Raw genomic sequence first — 23,423 nt, 5'->3', positions numbered from 1 at the left:
CCAAACACTTGGATAAAGTAGCCAAATTATCTACTTACAAACATTAAATCCCTGAAATTACCCCTGCGGAGTTCCTTTTTCTTCAGGTACCTTTGAGTCTTCTTCAAGTCTGTCAACAATTATATTGGCAGGCAACAATACCTTCGGATACAGTGCCTCCAAGTCTCCAGTCGCGTTGGCAATCGACAGCAAACCTGCCGAGGGATAACGGGCAAGTACAAGGGCAAGTGTAAACCTGGCCCCTGCAAAAACTTGCGCGCGCACCAAGTCTCAGATCTTCTTGGCATTACCGAACTCAGACATCAATGCAAGGAGCGTGGGGGGAACTGCGTTCAAAGGAAACATCGTTTTTCAAACCACCCTCATAGCCTTGTAGCACTTGTCAAAGAAGTGGTGGACCTACTGAACCCGATCCAGAAAATCTCTTCGGCTGAGGACAGCTGGGTTAACGCATGCACACGCTCGTAAATCCGTTTGTTTTCTTCCGCATGGTTTAGAGCTACGACTGGCAAAGGAATAAGTAAAGGATCAGATAAGGCGTTGTCGTCAAAATGGCGCAGGGATCAAGGAACTTACAGTTCAAACTCTCGGTAGCTTTATGCAGCTCAGTAAGAGCGTATCGCTCCACGTCGGCTGCAATTTCACTCTTCTTATTGACAATAGCAGCTAAGGCGTAAGTGCTGCGCAGATCCTTTTCCATCTGGGCGATCCGATCCTTCATCCGCTGGATCCGATCACCTTCGGGAAGAACGCCCGAAGAGTCGTCGACAAACGAAGGCACCGGGAAAACCTGCAGGAAACAACGTTAAAAAGGGTGACGGATATGGTCAAATTGAGCATCCAACGCAACTCCCATCGGGAGAAGTACAAGTAATTCCTATCAGGAGAAGTGCAAGTAAAAGAAGTTGTGACAAAGATGTGCCAGCAACATTGCCAGCACGAAGTTCATTACAAACATAAGGTTTTGCAACAGAATAATGTTTCGCATCAGCCCGAGGATAAAATTGTTACAACAATCAAGGAGCTTGGGTCTGAGTAGATAGGCTGGGGCCAGCCGATGTCTTTTCTGACGAAACTAGTTCAAGGAGCTGGCGAGCACAAGTACGGGCAGACACTGTAAAAGCGCTTAAGTCAACAGATCGCCCATCTTTTTCTTTCGGCAGCTCCTTAGACATTTCTTCAATGTCAGCCTTAAAGCCGTAATCCATCATAAGTTGGAAGGCAAGGAGGGCACCATAGGTACGTGAGGTACGCTTGAATACCTCAATAGTTTCCTTGGTGTCAACCCGAAGGCATCAATCAGTTGCCCCAGAGTCTTCTCCTGCTTGACCTTGGGGAAAATCATCGAATGCATCCGCGCCAAGGCACCCTTTCCCTTGTTAAGAAGCTCCCGGGTAAGCTGGTGGGAGGCGAGAGCCATTGACACACCATTTGCCGGGGAGTTATTTGGAACTTTGTCCAAGGCAGTAGCAGGGATACTAGCGGCCTCTGCAAGAAAGCGAATTGGAGAAAATCATTGATAAAGAAATGGATTCATAAGAATAATAATCAACAAGAGATGTATGAAAGAGCTTACCAAGCAAAGCCAAAGCAGACTGACGAAGGAGTTCATCCTTTTCTGCTGACCGAGCTTCCTCCTCCTTCAGCTTCTCTTTCAGCTTGTTCAGCTCCTCTTTCAGGGAGTCGACCTCCTGGTGAGCTATGGCAGCCTTTTTGATGGCACCATCTAACTTTGAAGAAGTAGACTTAGCTTCCTCCTGCAGCCGAACTTTGTCTGCCTCCAGAGAAGTAAATTGAGAGGCGAAGGCCTATAGAGAGGATATCACACCTCTCAGATCCTTAAAGAAAAGGAATGTTTTACAACAATCATTAGGCAAAACACACTCCAAAAGATTCATGTTACATTCGAGAAGGACTTACAGAAGGAGGAGCTGTGGCGGCAGCAGGAGCATCTTTCCCTTTGGAAAGGGAGGAAGCAGTCGATGCTTGAACTGCGGGAGCTGCTTTAGGAACCGAAGCTTCGGAAGCTGCGGCAGCCGGAGAAGCAGCATCGGATCTGACCCTCTTAGGCGGAGGTTCAACGAAAGCTTCGTCACTACGAGAAGGATTTGATCAACCAAAGTTATAAGGAAAATGCGAAAAAACAAGGGAGCAGAATATAGTAAAACACTTACATGTCAAGAAGATCATCTTCATCGGCAAAGCCGCCGATTGATCTCTTCTTGAGCGGAGCCCTGGTTTCCTCCACAGCTGCATTAACAAAGGCATCATGATCAGCGTCATCATCACGCACTGATCCCTCTGTGTTGCAAGTGTCATCGGCTGATGGAGGGAGACTGGTATGAACAGTTTCTGAGTCTATCGGATCATCGTGATCACTTTTCGGGCTTGTATGCTCGACAGTGTGGAAATCAACAGGCTCTGAAGAGCCTCTTCCCTCAGAAATATCGTTTGGCGAATTATGCAAGTTCCCGGAAGCTACAAGAGTCTGTCGAAGGAAAGGCAGATGAGAACAACAGTAATTATGACGACTAAGTAAATAGTAGCATGATAAGAATTTGAGAAGGGAAGTTACCTCTGGCGGTGGATGTTCGGCATCAAAAGGAGTATACGAAGACACCAATGGGATCAAGTCTTCTTGGCTAAAGAAAGTGAGGCGACGGACTTCATCGAGCAGTTCCTTTTCCGACAATTCGGCAGCGTTAATTCTGGTCTCATCTTTCGGACCTGAGTACAACCACATTGGGCGAACTCGGCCATGACCGGTTGGACTCGACGTTTCGAGAACACCGCCGCTACCTCTGTGCCGACCATGGTCTGGCCATCGGCTTCCTTGATCCGAAGAAATCTGTCAAATAATTCATCGGCTGCTACTTTTTCATCGGGAGATAGAATATTCTTCCAGGAATTCTTAGGCTTGGCTTCAAGGACATCGACAAAGCAAGGAAGCTGAGATTCGGGTGACGAGGTGTCCTTGATGTAAAACCACTTCAATCTCCACCCTTGCACGGACTCCCTCATCGGAAAATTGAAGTAGTTCACATCCGAACGAGCTACAAATCCCACTCCTCCGGTGACAAAGGATCCATTACTGCTGCTGTATCTCTTCACATAAAAGATCTTTTTCCACAACCCAAAATGAGGCTCAATGCCCAGATATGCTTCGCAAAGGGTGATAAACACAACAACGTGGAGGATGGAGTTGGGAGTAAGTTGCCATAGTTGGATCTCGTAAGTTCGCAAGAGATGGAGGAGGAATTCGTGAACGGGAAGCAAAAGACCCCGGTACAAGAACGACAAGAAGATCACGGAAAAGCCAGCAGGGGGATTAGGTCGAGAAATCGCACCTGGAAAGATTACATTCCCCTCGTCGGAGGAGATCAATCCCAGACTTCGGGATCTTTTCTCATCACGCTTGGTGACGGTCGATGCTATCCAATCCTCGGGTCTGGCTACTGAGCTCGGTGGCGCCGGCGGCGCCGGAGCTGGGGGAGGAGCGTTTGGGGCGCCCTCCTTCGGAAGAATCGAGGAAGATTTGGCGGCGGCGCCACCGCTCGTGGAGCTGGCGGCGGCGCTAGGGTTCTTCTTTTTCACCATCGCGAGATCTGGGAGAAACTGGAAAGCAGTAGTGGCGGCGCAGCAGTTGCGAAAGGGAGAAGCGGAAGAACGAGGAAAGGATGTTGTAACGAGTGAAGGAGAAGATTAGGGATTTCTATCCTTTGAAAAACTTAAGGAAGGCCTCGTACTGCTAGTGGACCTTGTTCTTCAGTTAATGGTTGCAGAAATCGAGAAGGTGCCTCGGTAACTGTGTAAGAGGAGCAGGAATTGCTCGGAGAAAGGGCCGGCGGGTTGCGTCTTATCAGTCAGAATTGAGGTGTCAGAAAAACGTCATCAATGACGTCATGTGGAATTATTGCATACGAAAGAATAAAAAGTTATCGGATGGTCAATTTGAGTCTAAGCGCAGATCGCAAGCATCTGCACTCAGACTCGGAGGCTACTCCCATCGGGAGCGCTGGACGCGCACCCGACAGAATGAGGACTCGAAGGAAAAGTTTAACTGAAGTCTGCGCCCAGACACAAGCGCTCGTGCCCAGACTCGGGGGCTACTCCCGTCGGGAGCGCTGATGCGCACCCGACAGAACTTTTTTCGCACTCCAGGATCATGCCCGAGGACTTGATTCTTTGCAGGATAACGTTGTTTTGCCTTCGGCAGTTAACCAACAAAAGTTGGGCACGTTATTCATTATCCCTTGCATAAGGAAAATATATCGTATGACCTACAAAGACTTGCAGGAAAAACTTCGGCAGAAGACGTCCGAGTGGTACAACTTGAATCTACGCACGGATTGCAGTCATCCGTACCTAGACTCGGGGGCTACTCCCATCGGGAGCGCTGACGCGCACCCGATAAAAGAGAATAGTACAGACAGAAGAAAAGCAAGAATAATCAAGGAGAAGAGCTTCGGAAGAAGACATGCTTCAGTCTCTACCCGAACTATGTTCGGCTAGACACTCGGGGGCTACTGACGTGGGCATTACCCTCCGGGTAACCAATATTGCACTACCCTATACGGTCCAGATGGAGGCCCATGAAGGTACCCGATGGCAAGATGGGCCACTAGGACGGTGAGGCGGAGGATTACTTGAAGTACAAGACACGGAAGAAGCCGAACAAGGAAAGATTAGAAATAGATCTACTGTAAACCTACTCGTACTCGATTAGATCTCTCGAGACCTGGCCTCCTATATAAAGGCCAGGAGGGGGGTTGTCGAGGGGACACAATCAATCTTAGCAAACTTAGCCAACAGAAGCTTAGACCTAGGTTACCCTAGTACTAGGCCATCTCGACGAGATCTCAGCCGAACTATTCGGCACCCCATTGTAACCCATTGTCTTCATAATCCAGAACAGACAGGCATGACGTAAGGGTTTTACCTCATCGAGGGCCCCGAACCAGGGTAAATCGCTCTCCCCGCTTGTCTGTGTACCGATGTCTCGTGTCAGCTTGCAGGATTCCATCAACCCTAAGCCCCTATCGGAGGGCATTGCCGAGGAGCACCCTCGACAGCCCGCTTGTCGGATGACACATTTGCACATAGGCTTCCGCAGTACTCCACGTCTCTCGAAACTCACACTTGTGAACACATCTTGGGGAAAATATTCTTTGACCCAGCCTCTCTAACATTTCCATGACTTTGAATCACTAAAATGTGGGTCACACCGGGTGCGGGACCTGACTGGTACTGAACCAAAGTCAGGAAAGGTGAAGTCACATAATCCCCTTCAAAATTGTAATAACCCAGAATATAGGAACAACGAAGGGTAGATTTAGGAATGGGATGTGCATTTCATCGCAAAACGAGGGAATTTTTCGCGCCTTATTGCAACTAAACCTAAGAGGGATCGAGGTTCTCTCTCAATTGCAACTAGGGTTAGGCAAGTTGAGTTATGAATTTTGACATGACCTCTTTTGTATCTTGTTGATTTTGGGAGTTGATTTCATTTGACAAGTAATATTGAATTGATAACTCAAGAATAAACAATAAGCAATAGTGAATATGGAAAAGGAATTTATAATTTAAATGCAACTCATAAATTCAAATGACTTTGAATTTGAAATTGAATTATGAATACAACAACTATTTAGAAATAGAATTATTACAAATACAATCAAGCTCATAGAGAAACCTTGAGATTTATTGATATACACACACACACATACAAAGTCATTACAATATTCTTATTACAAGAATTGATGAATAATAAAGACAGAAAATAAAAGTTAAAAAATGGATTTGATCCTAAACTAAAATTCCATCAAATCTTCCAGTAGACATTCTCCAATTCTTGTTTGGTCTTGAACATCTGCAAAACAAAGACAAACAAAGGTTTCTGTCCAGATCCAAGTGTCATTGACACTTGGCAATGAAAATAAACAAAATTAGGAGGATAAGCTTCAGGGTTCGGAGCAAGTTCCAACCAGGACAAGGGGGAACCAAACTGCAGGCACCAACAGGAGCCAGAAGAGGTGCACAAGACAACACACGAATTCACACACTTGAGCTGTCGACCTAGGACATCAGCTGAAGGTGCTATAAATAGCACAGTACATTCAGATAGGGATGAACCATCAGTTCATCAAGAAAGAACAATAAGAACATCCAGCAAGGTAATATCCCATAGTCATCCAGAGAAAATCCATCACCAAAACCAACCCAACACCCAAACACCATGGTGACCTAAGGCATAGATCAACCAGGAGCTAGGAGGAGATGTGCTGCAGATTTCTGGCACTTTCGCGCGTAGCTTTAATTAGAACCATGGAGTCCTTAGACGCCTTACATTTTGGGACCGAGGGAGTATACATCTCGCAACCAAGGGCGCGTTTGGTAGCCTGCATCACTTTCCTGCACCACTAGCTTTGAGGCCTCCTAGCAGCCCAGAATGGCGCCGCTGTTGTTTGGTTGCAACTGTAACATCCCAAAAATTTAAAACAAAGAGAATGAATTTCCTTTTTCCAAAAATGAGAACCAACAAAAACTTTTATTAAATTAAGTTTGATACATAGTGATCTTGCTTAATTCTTGTGCTATTGCCATGATTGCTTGTTATTAGTATTTGAAATAATCTTAAACCCTAAACCCCACCCCTCTTTTCATCATCCAAGTTAAAATAAAATAAAAGGAAGTTAAATAAGAAAAAGGCATATGTGCCTATGGCTATTTTTACAAATCTTTACCCTAAGCTCCTCTACTTTGTTTAGTGGTTTGGAAAAACCATTATACACCCTATCTAGTACTTATCAAACCTAATTCAAGTTGTTACCAAAGAAAATAAAAAAAGAAACTAAAAATGCCATAGAGGCATATGAGAGTAAATTAGCAAATTTGTGAATTTGAGAAGATTGACCCTAGGACTTGTTGTGAATGGTTGGATCACCTCCATATACCATTTCAACACTCAACAACACCAATTGGAACAAGCAAAGTCAAATTAAAAATCAAATGCCACCTATGCATAGAGGCATATGTGACACATAGCCATAATACCCAATTCTTGCCCTATGCCTTTAAACCTTGACCCAATTAGTGTGAAACCATCTCTAAACCTAATCTAATGCTAAATTGACCCTAACCCATGCCCAAGTAGATCGAGGGGAACCATTTACAAAAATAATAAAATTTGACACATCATCTTTTATGTGTTATGGTCATTTTTGCAAATCTTTGAACAAGACCTTTTTAAATGGATTCAATGGTTTGGAAATGTTTCTAAACTAATAAGAATCACCTTAGAGTCAACAAAAGTCAAATTAAATGGAGAGAATTTAAATAGGGAGAAAATCCCAATTTCACTCACATACACATTATGCCAAATTACAAATCTTCACTCTAGGCCATAATCGCTTGCTCTCTTGCTTGTAGAATACCTAAATATGATAAACTAACACAATTGCATCAATGAAACCAGAATCAAACCAAAGGAAATCTCAAAATCTTCACACATATGATAATGGTCATATGTCACCAAAATATTTTCTTCACTACTTTACCCCTCTGGTTTTCTCTATTCTTAAACTAAAATTGGTAAACCAAAGCCATGTCATCCAAGACCATGTCAAGGTGAGTAACTTTCATGTTGACCACCATGGCCAGAGTTGACTAGGTTGACCAGTATGAATGTGACAAGGAGTGATGTTAAAACAAAGAGAAGATCATCTCACTTTTGCCATTTTGCAAATCAACTCTAAAATGGACACCACCACCACCAGTAGACTTCAAATATTATATGACAACATCTCACCAAAATTCATTGAAAAATTTGAAAGTGAATCTCTTTCGGCCATTACATCAAACACCTTGTGTGCATCATAGCTACCAACTCCCTACACTCAAAAACCCAGCAGATTTTTGCCCTAACCATCGATCCTATGTCACCATTAGTACCCTCATCCACTCCCTGCACGATGCCAGGCCTGGAGACACACATGATTGCACAAAATATTCAAAGATGTGATCATGCCGTGCATGACATGCTCATCACCATGCCATCCCCCTCTCCACTCACCTCAACCCTGCATCAGCATGTCCTGGACATCCCTCTCACTCTCCTGAGCATGCTGGTACTCGCCATCGACGAAGGACAACACGCCATTGGCCGGAACGCACGCGCCCAGTGACCTCCCGAGCGTGCCAGATGCCAGCGTGTGCACGCCCGGAGCACGCCAGAGCACGCATGCTCCTCGTCACGCTCGTCCTCCATCTGCTCTCTACTCGCGCCAGTAGCTTCGCCGTTGACCCTGCTACCTCCCAGACACGCCCATTGGACCGCTCGACGACTGTAGCCGACGCCACCATCGATGACCTCCGCCGGTACCCGTGACAGACATGACGACCGCCTGCTCGCGTCACTGCATGGTTTTCCTCGCCGTCAAGCTCTCCGTGCTCGCAAGGATGTCGCCAACCCGCCTGCGTCATCGCCCGAGCCATGCCGCCCCTGTAGCGACGTCGCCATGGACGACCTGAGCCGCCCCCTCGGCCACCGTCGCCCGCTATAAAAGGGGGCACTCCCGCGCCTCAAATCTCCACACCACCTTGCTCCCCTCCTCTCACTCGATCTCCTCGACCATCTCCACCTCCACATTATCCAACATAGCTCGCCAATTGCACGCCGGAGCACCACGGAGCCGCCGCAGAAGGAGGAGAAGATTGGCGCCATCCCTGGAGACGCCACTTGTACCAGACGAACCGCCGTCCTCGACAACGTCGCTGCGCACCTCGTCGACGATCGCCGGAGCACCAGTGAGCTCTCCGACCCCCTACCTGCGCCGCCAGTACGCCCGTGTCTCGCCGGAGATGACGATGGCCGTGAGCCGTCCGATCTGATTCTAATCCTACGCCCCTCATTAGCTCATACCGGCTTCGGGCGTTATGACCCACCGACGCATGGACCCCGCCGTCGGGCGGCCTGCTCGTGCTAGACGCGAAGTGGGCCGGCCCGTTTCTTTTTCTCCCTGTGGCCCAGCTAGTTTTCCCGCGCGAGCCCGTTCGTTTGAATTTGAATATTTTGAATTAAATCAAAATCCTCACAGATGCTATGTTTAAAATTAAATAGAATCAAATCTACTAAGCCAAATTTGATAAATTTTATATATTTGGAAAGCTTAGGAAATTATCTAAATAACTACACTGGCCTCAACCTTAGATTTATTATAGAATTTAAATGATAAAAATAACAAGACAGGGCCTTTTCAAACTTCAAATAATTATTTAAAATCAACCATAAACTATTTTGAGATGATTCAAATCCTCATAAATCACAATTCAAATACTCTAATTGTTTATGTAAAAATATGATAGTGGTACTGTATATGATCATGGGCTAGATTCAAATAGTGGCTATAAGGCCATTTCTAGCTCATTTAAACTATTTCAAAAATAGTATTTAAATTATATGAGGTGTAGCTTCTCACTTAAATCATTACTCCAAGTGATTCAATGTGAGTTGATGACACATGTATTAATGACCAATATGTTCTTATTTGAAAATATTAAATCATTTTCATAGTAGTATTTAAATTGTTCAAAACTACTTATTAAATCATATGAGATGTTTTGGTCTCATTTAAATCTTGTCTCAACTAAGTTAATATGAGGTAGAGACCATGGTCAATTAAAACTCATATTAAATTAGTTGATGATATTAAACCATTGCAATGTGTTATTAAAATGGTATGAGGTGCTCACCTCATTTAAATCATTTTCTTAAGTGATAAGTGTGAAGAGGTTGACTTTGGTCAACCTAGGTCACATATTATTCATGAGAGAAATTAACTCTTAATAAGATAATGAGAGGAAATTATTTCTCAAAGAATTAAATAGAAACCCTAAATTAATATTTGTAATGAGAGGAAATTATTTTTCTTTAAAAGAAAACAAAGTCAATCAACATGTTAAGAATGTGGTGATGCTAGAATAACTTGTGTGAGCCATTCGTGTGATTAGTCTAGCACTTAAGTATTGTTTGGTGATTGTATACCTCGTATTCGTTTATAGACGCTAGTACCGAGGAGTACCAGGAGGAGGAGGTCTACTTTGAAGAAGAAGAGAACTTTGATCACTACTCCAACCAAGGCAAGCTAACACCAATGCAAGCTATACTCTTGCAAGCTAATATTCTTGCAAAGTGCAAAGCCCTACTAGAGCAAGGCACACTCACCAATTTACTTTATGCTTCATGATCCCATCCCAAGTTTTGTTCTTACAAGCTTTTACTTTGATTATTATAACTTGCTTTTATAGTTAACTTTGGGTCTAGAGATAGAATACTACAAGAGTATCAAAGTTAGCCTAGAACAATCAAAGCTAGTTAGCACCCCTCATGATTAGTTGCTAGTGCTAACAAATAAAATTGACTACTCTAGATGGGAACTTATGAAATGAAATGACTTTGAAAACCTTGGAATGATGAGTCGTTCTATTGAAAGATTTTGAAGGTGAATATGACTTGTGAATGACATGGTGAATTTTACAAAAACTGATGGTTGGGTTCGGATGCGATACCATTCCAATTTTGCAAGTACCCCCACAATACCTGATTATGGGTAAGGGCTTAACTAGAAATTTATGTATCTTAGTATGGGTTCCCTCTAAACAAGCGTCATCGGGGTTATGCCAAGGGCTGCCTCCAAAGAAATATGAAATGATGTGAAATGACGTGAAATGAGGTGAATGTCCGGCCCAAGCCCCGTGCAGTTCCCGTGCCGACCGTCCGTCTTCACCGGGAGGCCAAACTCATGGGGAGAGGTGCCTATACTAGGGTATGTAAGTGAAAGGTTATGGTTGGTAGTCCGCACACTGGAGTGTGATAAATCAAGGCCGCTTAACCCCGACGGATTATTGCAAATGTTGTGGCACAAGTGTACGACCTCTCGCAGAGTGTAGAACTATTCGAATAGCCGTGTCCACGGTTACGGACGATTGGAAAGGCCATACTGTTCCGTCATCAGAACTTTTCAAAAATGTGACATGTGAAGGGTGACTTGTGATTTGAGTTTGAAATGGTGACTTTGACTTGAATAACAACAGAGTTGTGGGAATGACACTAATGTTCCCACTTGAGTTAGTCTAGCGATTCAAGCATCTTTACTAAATGTTTATGAAATAAACTTGCCTTTATGCAAATAAACCTAGAGCTTAGCATCCCCCTTACTATAGTTGATAGTTCTTACATTAGTATTAGTTTGCGAGTACTTTAAAGTACTCATGGCTTTGTCCCCTGGCTATTCAAATGGCCGGACTATGAAGGAGAACAAGCGAGACGAGGAAGATGGACGACAGGGACGTCTACGACAACTAGGACTACTCCCGACGTCAACAGCTTTCTCGTGGAATAGATGGACCGTAACCGTTACTTCGCTTCCGCTATGTGTTTTGTAATAGGATCTCTAGATCCACTATGATGTATTAAGACTGGATCATGTGATCCCTCTATGTAAGACGATTATGTGTTGTAATGAATGATGTGTTGTGATATCAATCTATTATGTCTCGCAAAAACAATATTCTTGGGATTGCGATGAATGGCATAATAGGCATCTGGACTAAAAAATCCGGGTGTTGACAGCAACCCAGAAACTGCTTCTGCTTACCTCTTACCTTCGGTGGTGAGGTTACAACGATCAAACAACACAAGGAAGAACACAGTTCACAGTTCAGACAAACTTAGCAGTGATAATAGTTCAAACATGTTCATAGTTAAGGAGCCAGGACGATCATAGTTCAGGACACATGACGATCATAGTTCAGGACACACCATAGACGATCATAGGACGACTGGAACAACAAGTACACACACACCATGAACTTCAGACATGACCTTAGAAGACGACACACCTGGTCGCGTCGCCATGGTAACGGCACATGTCATCACCTCAGTGCAGGTGTAGTCGAAGATGACCACATTGTACTGGAAGGTGTACACCTTCTTGAAGACGAGGAACTGGCCTATCTGCAGCTGATGAGCGACGGTGAAGGCCACCCACCCCTGGTCGATGTATGCGTCATCGCCTTCTCTCACCGTAGCCATCCTCCAGTAGCAGCCTGTGTTGGTGGTGACGATGATGTTCGAAGGGATTTCTCCGAACCACCTGACGAAATCATGAGGGATTCGTAGCCGGTTGAAGGTTGGCTTGAAGACGATGCGCATGAACTGGTCCGGCCCTACGTCCGGCTGGAAGTGGCCGACGTTAGCCGCCCTTTGCTTCTTGGACGGTCCCTCGTCGGGGGTCTCAGGTGACCCAAGCTTGAGCTTCTCAGTCTGCCAGAAGAACACATGCCATTAGAGGTGTGCCTGCTCACAAGTATATAAATGAAAACGAACATTGGAAACATGTGATGCCTCATAGATTGGATCACATTGCAGCTCAAGGGACTGCCCTCAAACTAAGTCTAGTGTGCAAGATATCACACAACGACTAAGTTTGAGGGCAGCACCTTGCCTTCCAGTGTGCCATTGTTGAATGACAAAATAAAACGAGGTCTCATATATGTAGGATCACACGGCAGACAAAGGGACTATCCTCAAACTAAGTCTAGTGTGCAACAAATATGGCACACACGACTCAGTTTGAGGGCAGCACCTTGCCTTCCAGTGTGCCATTCTTCAATCATTGGCCATTGCAGTAGACAAAGTAAAAGGAGGCCTCATATATGTAGGATCACACGGCAGGCAAAGGGACTGCCCGCAAACTAAGTCTAGTGTGCAACAAATATGACACACACGACTCAGTTTGAGGGCAGCACCCTGCCTTCTGTTGTGCCATTGTTGAATCATTGGCCATTGAGCAAGTGAAGAAGTACAGACATGGAAAGCAAGGTAGCATAGGCCTCATACAATGAGCACGTATGGAGGAGATGTTTGATCTGAATCAATGGCATGGTGATGTTCAGTCATGCCATAGGTTCAGATCAATCATCTCCTCACACTATGATTACCGGTTACAATCATCAGCCTAGTTCAATCAGAAACTACACAATCTACAGCAAACTACCGCGACTCGCTCCGCACATCAACCTCAACATGCTAAACCCCATCACAAAAAACCCTTCCCCTCTTTGCATGCATAGTAAGATCTGCCAGTTTTAGCAACCCAAAGCCCGATCTAGTAAGGATCTACCGCAATCCGATACTAGACTCACAGATCTAACCAAATCGAGACTGTAAAAAGCAAAACTGGACAAGAACATCAAGAAATGGGGACGAACACCTTGCAAACGTCAATCCGACCGCTATCCTAACAGAAACCCTAGCAGATCTAATGTGCATGTCGTCAAAAATGCCTGAGAATGGCTTGTTCTGCCAGAACGAGTACGGAGGTGAGAAGGAGAGGTCGTTACCGCCATTCTTCCGGCCGAGGACGAGGTCAAGGTCGCGGTCGAGAGGACGAGGTCGAGGTCGCGGCCGAGGACGAGGTCGCCGATGTCTCCTTCCTCCGGTACCGGTGCTCCTCCGTGCAACGGTGCGGCGGATTGGTCGGCGGGAGGGGAACCGCCAGGTGATGTGACAGTTTAGGGGAGGTCGCGAGTGAGAGGAAGGAGAGGGAGCGGTGAGCCTAATTATGGCGCATGTTCCCGAAGGAACCGCGTCTCCGCCTCCCTTCTCCACGCGTGCAGGCTTCTGGCCGCAACGGGCTTGGCCTCGGAGAAAATGCCATTCCGGCGTTCCTCCAAGCCTGTCGCAGGTGTGCTTTAAAATCCGGTTCATGCAACAACGGGCTGCAGGTATCCAAACGCTGGCCCCATGCGAGCCAAGGAGATGCAGGCTACCAAACACGTCCCAACTGAACTGACCCACCGGGTGCAGGCCAGAAAATAAATGAAAATAAATCAATTAAATAATAATAAATAAGCACGAATAGACAGCAAGGGCTAGTACTAGTAAACCCCTCTGGCTCGCCCCCACGCGCGCCGCACCTAAACCTGAGCAACCAGCCCACCCAATCGGTAGGGTTTTTGCTCCCCCCTCCGCCCGCCGCCGGCGCCGCCGATCGCAGGAAGGGAGAGGCCCGGCGTACGCAGCAGGAAGGAGGAGATGGCGCAGTCACTGGAGCTTCTGCTAATCCAGTTCCTGATGCCGGACAACGACGCGCGGCGCCAGGCGGAGGAGCAGATCCGCCGGCTGGCGCGCGACCCGCAGGTGGTGCCGGCGCTCGTCCACCACCTCCGCACCGCCAAGACCCCCAACGTCCGCCAGCTCGCCGCCGTGCTCCTCCGCAAGAAGATCACCTCCCACTGGCCCAAGCTTCCACCGCACGCCAAGGCTTCCCTAAAGCAAGCACTCATCGACTCCATCACGCTCGACAACAGGTGCTCACCGCCCTAACTTTCCCCACCCACTTTCCGCCTCCGCAATTTACAATCTTTCCACTGCTATGTTCAGCTATGCGGGGTTACCTCAAGTTTTGTTAACTGTTAACTGCTGAACGTTTCGTGCCTGTGAATAACGATTAACTCAACTGTTATTAAACCTAATAATGAGAACTTTAATCCTGTAGGGAGGAATTTCATTATTGTAACCTGCAATACATCTGATTTGCTTGCAAACCATGGCTGCTCAACTGGCGTTCCTCTTTGTATAGTGTTGTGCTCATATGCTGCTATTCTAAATAGTAAAAAATGTTTTTTTGGGGAAATAGAGATACTTATGCGTGAACTTTAATCCTGTAGGGAGGAATTTTATGGTCCATAGGTTAGCCAGTACTATTTACTATTATTATTGTAACCTGCAATACACCTGATTTGCTTGCAAACCATGGCTGCTCAACTGCCGTTCCTCTTTGTATAATGTTGTACTCATATGCTGCTATTCTAAATAAAAAATGTTTTTTTTTTGGGAAATAGAGATACTTATGCGTGGATTTTATTTGGAAACGATCGAATCACTGGAAAGTCACAGCCAATTCATTATGTCTTTTTAAGGGAAAACAGTAGGAAAATATACTTAGAAAGGAGAGAGTTACAAATGGAGATGAAAATGCACTGACGTGAGAAAATAGGTTACAGATTGCTTACTCTGATCCTAGTATTACGAAAAACTGACATCTACTACAGGATCCAGAATGATGAACTAACTATTTATCATGTCTTGGACATTCACTAACGTAAAGTTTTTGTTCCTTAATAAAAAGTCCTCTCCTTTAGACTTTGAATACTTATATTTGCATCTAATTTGAGAGGATGAAAAATTGAGTTGTTTCTTGCTCCTTATGCAGCCATCTTGTAAGGAAAGCTAGTGCAAATGTGGTGAGCATTATTGCTAAGTATGCTATCCCTGCAGGAGAGTGGCAAGAGTTGTTACCGTTCCTTTTCCAGTGCAGCCAAAGTCCACAAGAAGAACATAGAGAAGTAAGTGTATCTTGGAGTTGCCATGTACTTTCAGTCTTTTATTAAGTATGCATTGTTTAGGATGTAAGTACTAGCAATATTCGTCAGAAAGGAAACATGTCTGTTGGTTTTCTCATAATAGATGATACATTTGCACAATAAGAGCTTACTTGCACTTTCCTTTTCTTTGATTTGGTGTTTTTCTAGGAACTTCTTCATATGGGTAGTGAGAACATTGATTTTTTTTTTGGTATGGTGTCAACATGGTTGCAGCAGCATGTCAGCCTTCCCTTTCATAGTTGTTTGTTTGGAATATTGCCCAATAAAAAGAGCTAAATACAGAAATCTCAAGACCATCCATAACTTGACTATTATTAGATTTTACAGTTTGTACAGCTGGCCATCTTAGCTGTCGAAAGGCCTACACACTTTCTGCACCAAGGCTCCTATTTGCCGGCTGGTTAACAGAACCATTAAATGCTAAATCATAAGGCAGCACATGCCTGTGCATGTGCAAAGTCTTATTTACCATTTCCCTCTTTTTGTTGATGGAAGTTTCTCCTTTCACTTTCTTTTGTCCTTTATATATATGTGCGTTAGTGGGGTGGGACGCTAATATATTATGTATAATTAATATATGGTGCATTCTGTCATTAAATGTTCTGACTTATGTAGTATATGCAGTGTTGCAGAGAAACCAGTATTTTAGTTCTGCCATTTGTAGGACTTGCTTGTGCATAACTCCTATATCATTTCAAGCGAACTAGGAATGGAACACGTACTGTTTTATATTTGCAAACAAAATGCCAATGTGTACTGACTAACTCTTTTCTTCACAGGTAGCTTTAATTCTGTTCAGCTCCCTTACTGAAACTATTGGGACTACATTTCAATCTCATCTGAATGATTTACAACCTATTTTACTGAAATGCCTGCAAGACGAGACCAGCTCTAAAGTCAGAATTGCTGCCTTGAAGTACGATTAAGTTAGCGGAAAAAATGCTATTTTGGCTTTTCTCGTTTGACTATTTTGTGACTGTATGTAAGCTAATTTTTGGTCGGTGCAACAGGGCTGTCGGATCCTTCATAGAGTATGTCAATGAAGGCGGGGACATTGTAAGTTCTGGCTGTCTTTCCTGCTTTATAAACATTTACTTTTCTGAGGTGAAAGAGATGTGCCATCGTTATGTTCATTCTTATAGATCGACCTTCTTCTGGAATGATCTCTTCGTAAAGCTTTTTTATATATTATAAGCAGTATACCTGTGTTTTTCTTTGGAGTTTGGACTGTTTTCTTTGCTTGTAGCAGTAGTAGTTTGTCCGTCTCCTTCTTAGAGCTGGAGTTTTTCTTAGCTGATTTTAAATCTTCAACAGTATGTCATGCTACCGCTAGAGTTGCCTCTTTATGCCTGATGAACCGATCTTGTTTTGGTACAACTGCTAGGTAAAGATGTTTCGAGACTTTGTTCCCAGTATCTTGAATGTATCAAGGCAGTGTCTTGCTAATGGTGATGAAGATGTTGCTTCCATTGCCTTCGAAATATTCGATGAACTAATTGAATCTCCTGCACCACTTCTTGGAGATTCAGTCAGATCAATTGTGCAGTTCTCGCTTGAAGTTTCCTCAAATCATGATCTGGAAATAAATATAAGGCAACAGGTTTGATCAGCATTCCACATTATTGATTATATAATTGTTCATTTTGCAAAATAACTCCATGTAAACTTTCTCTTATTTGTTTCAGGCTATTCAGATAATTTCATGGCTTGTAAAATTTAAAGCATCTTTCTTAAAAAAGAACAAGCTGATTGTACCTATCCTACAAGTTATGTGCCCCTTGCTTACAGAAACTGCTAATGAAGATGAAGAATCTGATTTAGCCGCAGATCGTTCCGCAGCAGAAGTCATTGATACAATGGCTATCAATTTACCAAGACACGTTTTTGGTCCAGTTCTTGAATTTGCTTCTGTGAGCTTTCGTCACATTAATCCCAAGTTTCGTGAGGCTGCTGTTACGTCGTTGGGTGTTGTCGCAGAGGGTTGTTCTGAACATTTCAAGGATAAGTTGGAGGAATGTCTCAAAGTTGTTTTAGAAGCTTTAAAGGATCAAGAGCAAATGGTTAGAGGTGCTGCTTCATTTGCTCTTGGTCAGTTTGCTGAACACTTGCAGCCAGAAATTCTGTCTCACTATGTGACTGTACTTCCATGCATCTTAAATGCACTCGAAGACCCGTCAGATGAAGTTAAGGTAAAATAACCTACTTCAGGTGACATCATCTCTGATCGATAGGCAGAAACTTTGGACATAGATGATATTGATTAACTTTGCATGACATTTTCTGAAATAATTAACTAAGCGAATATGTGACGTGATCTTGTAGGAGAAATCGTATTATGCATTGGCAGCGTTCTGCGAAGATATGGGTGAAGATATCCTACCATATCTAGAACCTTTGATATGCAGATTAGTTATGTCTTTGCAGAGCATTCCCCGGAACCTGCAAGAGACATGCATGGTTCGTATAGAAATCATTACTCACAATTTATCTAAATTGAAGGAGATAGCCTCCTCCTTAAATTGTTTTCTAAATTGAAATAATGATGTTTTGCTGCAGTCTGCAATCGGCTCTGTAGCAGCAGCTGCAGAACAGGCTTTTATCCCATATGCAGAGAAGGTTCTTGAAATGATGAAAGGCTTTCTAGTGCTTACTAAGGATGAAGATTTGTGTGCACGAGCTAGGGCTACTGAGGTTGTTGGGATAGTTGCAATGGCAGTAGGCAAAACCAGAATGGAAGCAATATTACCTCCTTTTATTGAGGCTGCTATTTCTGTGAGTCCTAATCCCAGTACTTCAGAGTTCTGTTAACTGGCATAGTTCAGTGCAATTCTTTATGCTCTTCATACTTGCAGGGTTTTGGATTGGATTATAGCGAGCTAAGAGAGTATACTCATGGTTTCTTTAGCAACATTGCTGAGATTCTGGATGATAGTTTCACACAGGTAATCAGGGAAGTCAAAATTATGTTCATTTCGCGAATGCTGGTCATGCTTACAGAAGTGGTTGTTGTACATTGCAGTATCTTCCACATGTTGTGCCTCTTGTATTCTTTTCGTGCAACTTGGATGATGGTTCTGCTGTGGACATTGATGATGCTGATGGTGTTGACAATGGATTTAGTGGTGTTTCTTCTGACGATGATACCGATGATGAGCCAAGAGTTAGAAATATCAGTGTGAGGACTGGAGTATTAGACGAGAAAGCAGCTGCAACTCAGGCTATTGGATTTTTTGCACTTCACACAAAGAGTGCCTACGCTCCGTATCCTTGAGTGATGTTTAACATAATATTCCTGTCATCTTTTGTTCTTCAAGTTTCCCTTAACTGGCACTAGTTACTTGGAGGAATCGTTGAAGATTTTAATCAAGCACAGTGGATATTTTCATGAAGATGTCAGGCTTCAGGCTATTATTTCCTTAAAACGTAATGTCTTTCCTAGTCCTCTTTTAATATATATAAGTTTGTAGCAGCCTTTTGGTTTCCTTATTTTTAGGCCTACGTAGTTGTAGCTGTGAAGTTTCAAACTTCCAATAGTCATTTAACATACCCCCCGGTCCTATAGAAGATGTCTTAGATTTATCTAAATTTGGATGTATCTAGGCACTCATCCAAATTAGTTGAATGAACTTTTGTCATGTACACAAGTTAAGACATCTTTTATGGGATGGAGGGAGTACAAAAATCTAATTAGTTGAATGAACTTTTGTCATGTAAGCTACATAATCTGTTTTCAGCATGGTACATAGTATCCAATGCTATATGACTACAGTATAAACTTTTGTCACACATAAGATACGTTGATGGAGATCACAAGATGCATTCATGATCAATGTTCTATTGTGCAATGATGCACAATGTTACCTTGTGTCCATCATTTGAAGTGTTATGTTGGTTTAACAGCAAACCCATTCAAAGTGAATCATCAAAGTCTTAATACAGCAGTCTCCTTGCTAGTGCAGTCGTGGCAGACCATTAATTGCTGGATTTGCTTGAATACCTGTTGAACCTGAACCTAGCGATCCTGTCGGGTTTGAATCTATCTACGGAGGCAAAACCCAGATCAGAGAACCAACAAAAAAAATCAAACAGAATGGAAGCTTGCCTAGCACCCATCACCTTCACCTGCGTCATGCTCTTTCGTTAGTTTTGTCAATATTAGTCATGTATGGGATCTTCTGTGCATGAACACTCTATCGTGTCTTGACAAACCACAAATTGCAAACCCAATGAACCTCCAATCTGTTAACTACCAAGAGATCGTCAACAAATCGTATACTGATGGTAGGCATTAGGCAAACCGATTAGAAGCAGTAGGAGAGCGTTTGCCACAGAAACCAGAGTTAATAGTCTTGTTTAATTCAAATCAGTTACTCCCCAGAACTCTAAATTTGTAAAATTATAAGCTTCTTAAGTTTTTTTTTATTCTATGTGACTTCCCATTAAAGGTACATTTTGTGGTTTATTAATAATAATACTAAACTCTATTATTGCAGACATCCTAACTGCAGTAAGGGCAATACCTGCACATCCTGTGAGAACTTCCTGTATTATATTTTCAATTTAGATTTGATTGCTGTGGAACATCAAAATTCTTATGCAGTGTCTGTTTTTTCTACCATGCAGGATATACTCGAGAAACAGAAAGCTGTTCTTGGTAATTGCTACTATAAGATGCTCTCTTTTAAGTCCATTTTGCTAAAGCCATGCTCAATCTCGCTTGTTTTTTTTTCCAGATACTATTATGAACATCTATATCAAGACAATGACAGAGGATGATGATAAAGAAGTAGTAGCGCAAGCTTGCATGAGTGTAGCAGATATCGTGAAAGATTGCGGTTTTGCTGCAGTTGAACTTTGTAAGCTGCACTTTCTCAGAGTTGGGTGCTCTTGGAATACTAGGTTCTGCTGTTAAAAACTGTCCCTTCTGTCAATGTTTCAGATATGTCACAGCTTGCTGAGGCAACACTTACCCTGTTGCGTCAAGAATCATGCTGTCAGCAAGTAGAGTCGGATGGCGAAGATGATGGTGACATTGATCATGATGAAGTCCTCATGGATGCAGTTTCAGATCTCTTGCCTGCTTTTGCGAAAGTGATGCGATCTTACTTTGACCCTCTCCTTGCAAAGTTATTTGATCCCCTGATGAAATTTGCTGTGAGCACCCCCCCCTCCCTTTGGTCGTGCTCAACTATGCCAGCTATCTTAAACATATAAAGATTATAGTGAGAATTGTACATTCTGATGGTGCTCTGGAATGAATGCAGAAATCTCCACATCCTCCCCAAGATAAGACTATGGTTGTTGCAACTTTAGCTGAGGTTGCTCAAGAAATGGGTGCTCCAATTTCTGCTTATGTTGATGTATGCCTATAGTTTTCTTTAAAAAAATGTCATTTAATCATTTTAATTGACCTCTTAATGTTTACTCATATTTGAATCATTTGCAGAAGATAATGCCTTTGGCATTGAAAGAACTTGCATCTTCTGAGGCTACAAATAGGAGAAATGCTGCTTTCTGTGTTGGCGAGCTATGCAAGAATGGGGGTGCTGCAGCACTGAGGTATTTATATTAGTTACAATAATATACATATTTCATGCTCACCTTTGCAGAAGCTCCTATCTGAGGCTAATGTCTTACACTCCGTAAATGAGGAGGCAAATGACTATTATTTAAGATCTGTTGTGCATGATGTTTATTTCCTTATGTTTCAAAAGCGTATCTTCATAATAAATGGACATTAATGGATACATGATTTTTTTACTACTGCTTCATTTTCCATTTCTTGGACTCCCTCCGTCCCATAAAGGATATCTTAGATTTGTCTAAATTTCCAAATTTAGACAAATCTAAGACATCCTTAATGGGACGGAGGGAGTATGAAAATTTAGACAAATCTAAGACATCCTTAATGGGACGGAGGGAGTATGAAAAATAAGGGTTCACTTTTCACTTTATGGAGCATTAGAATAAGAAGCCTGCATGTGAGCAACAGTTAACGAAAACTATTAGTTACTAGACCTCATATTAATTCCAAGTCATAGTATCTAGTAGACCCCATATTATGCACTTTCTTTCATAGTCCTGCTAGTCTGCCAATCCTAATTCTGCAGTGTCACAAAACTAAACCCTGACATTATGTAATTTGCTTTCACAACTATGACGTGGGTGCTGAAGAATAGAAGCTAAAATATGCCAAGTGTATTTTAGATGGTGGTCTGCTGTGTAGTCATTAAACGAATTAATGTTCATGTTACAGTATGAACATAAACGGTAATCCTGTAAATTCAGTTGTTCACAGGCTTCTATTCAATCTTCCGCAGATATTACCCGGATATACTGCAGGGTCTGCATCGTTTGTTTGCTGATTCTGAACCAGACCTCGCAGTTAGAGATAATGCTGCAGGTGCTATTGCTAGAATGATAATGGTGCAACCTCAATCAATTCCTCTCAACCAGGTTTCTTCCACATAATACGTTTGAACAGTTTCAGAATTCATACTTTAAAGTGCCTAGCTAATAAATACTTGGTTGCAATGCTATATCTGTTTTGTAGGTTCTTCCAGTGTTTATCAATGCTCTGCCACTAAAAGAAGATCATGAAGAGTCAATGGCTGTCTACAGCTGCTTATGTAATTTGTTACTATCTTCGCATCCCCAGGTGACCTGGTCTTAAACCATCCATGGTCTTTGCTTCCATTATGTGAACTTTTCCTGAATATGAGTCTTGCAGCGAAAGTATCCTTGTCCAAGTCTTAGGCCAAACCTAACACTGTGGTGTTGCAGATCCTTGCTCAAGTGGCTGAAGTGATACATGTCTTTGCCCAAGTGGTACTATCCCCGGATGAGAGTGATGAAGTCAAAACAATTATTGGCAAGGCTGTTTCTTATTTGATATCCAGCTATGGCCAACAGATGCAGGCAATACTAACTGCTCTACCACCAGTTCATGCGAATGCATTGGCAGCATTTGCCAATAGAAGATGATCTTCAGAGAAACAATTTACCTTCAACTTTTGTGCTTCTGGAGTGTTTTGTTGAAGATTGCCCCTTGAGGAATCACCCAAGTTTTGTCACTTGCTGCTGTTTGCTGAAGAATACTGGTTAGCCATGTATGGTCTGATCAGCAAAACCTATCTGGAATATCTAGGTTGGGATGCCAAATAGGCGTTAATGTGGAGAAGTATGAGAGAGAAGTGCTTGTTTGGTTGGTGCTTATGTCGTGTATTTACATTTTTTGAGTTGTAGTATATTGCACTGAGAATGGTGTTTACTGCGGTTGAAGGTGCAGTGCTTTGGCAGGCGGCAGCTTTGGTGAGTCCCGCGTGTATTCAGGTTCCGTTTTTGGCTATCTGTGTGTTCGATTTTATAATTCTTTGACGGGGTTGTGCAAATCGTTGATGTACTGGTATATACAAAGAATCCTGTGTAACTTGGATTTGTTGTGCCAGAGCCAGACTATCAAATTGCTTTTTGTTGTGGGCTATGTGTGAGACCGTTCTTTATGCAAACATGTCGTACAACTTTTTCTGTTTTTTAGAAATTTTGAGAAAAAAAGGTCTCAGCAACTATAGAAGATCACTCGTGTACAAAGGTTTCTTTTATGGCGCACCTTGTAAGAACTAAACCATGTTCCTGATCCACCTGGATTGAAAATAGTACTCACTCGGTCCCTCCTATCCATTGAAGCCTTGTTTGGTTTGGTAGGCTGGTTTTCGGGAGGAATTGAGTGTTTTTTCCCGGCCCGACCCTATACCCCAGAAACACTCGCTTGATAGTTTGGCAGCCCTGGTTCGATTGAAATCCGCCGAAACCCGGAATCCACGTCTGGTAGAAGTGGATGCAACGAGCACTACAGGGCAAAGTGGAGGAAATTGCACATACCAGTAACTCTTGGAGCCAATGTTGCGTGAACCAGTCACTGAAATTTGTTTTTGCACAAACCAGCAACTCCATGAGTAATTATTTGCATGGAGCTG

The 23,423-nt window shown here is 43.2% G+C and overlaps 1 protein-coding gene across 1 annotated transcript; it reads left to right on the top strand.

The window, feature by feature from the left end:
* Nucleotides 1–14,068: 14,068 nt before the first annotated feature.
* LOC124701993 (importin-4-like) lies at nucleotides 14,069–22,887 on the top strand. The gene is made up of 20 exons (XM_047234091.1): nucleotides 14,069–14,370; nucleotides 15,276–15,408; nucleotides 16,227–16,363; nucleotides 16,458–16,503; nucleotides 16,832–17,047; nucleotides 17,133–17,636; nucleotides 17,770–17,904; nucleotides 18,004–18,219; nucleotides 18,300–18,389; nucleotides 18,467–18,708; nucleotides 18,782–18,870; nucleotides 19,941–19,978; nucleotides 20,071–20,101; nucleotides 20,181–20,303; nucleotides 20,387–20,601; nucleotides 20,712–20,807; nucleotides 20,894–21,006; nucleotides 21,768–21,903; nucleotides 22,001–22,105; nucleotides 22,231–22,887. The coding sequence occupies exons 1-20, from the start codon at nucleotides 14,096–14,098 to the stop codon at nucleotides 22,429–22,431; spliced, it is 3,141 nt and encodes a 1,046-aa protein (XP_047090047.1). The 5' UTR covers nucleotides 14,069–14,095; the 3' UTR covers nucleotides 22,432–22,887.
* Nucleotides 22,888–23,423: the final 536 nt, after the last annotated feature.

This window comes from Lolium rigidum, chromosome 3 (genome assembly GCF_022539505.1).
Source record: "Lolium rigidum isolate FL_2022 chromosome 3, APGP_CSIRO_Lrig_0.1, whole genome shotgun sequence".
Classification (NCBI taxonomy): Eukaryota; Viridiplantae; Streptophyta; class Magnoliopsida; order Poales; family Poaceae; genus Lolium; species Lolium rigidum.
The sequence above is the reverse complement of the archived record's forward strand: the minus strand, read 5'-3'. Positions and strand labels throughout refer to the sequence as shown.

Bases quoted from the DNA above. Each gene is read 5' to 3' on its own strand.
- LOC124701993 (XM_047234091.1), top strand. From the start codon at position 14,096: ATGGCGCAGTCACTGGAGCTTCTGCTAATCCAGTTCCTGATGCCGGAC. The intron at 16,364-16,457 runs GTACGATTAAGT...TCGGTGCAACAG, and splicing joins GTCAGAATTGCTGCCTTGAA to GGCTGTCGGATCCTTCATAG. The intron at 18,709-18,781 runs GTATCCTTGAGT...AACTGGCACTAG, and splicing joins ACAAAGAGTGCCTACGCTCC to TTACTTGGAGGAATCGTTGA.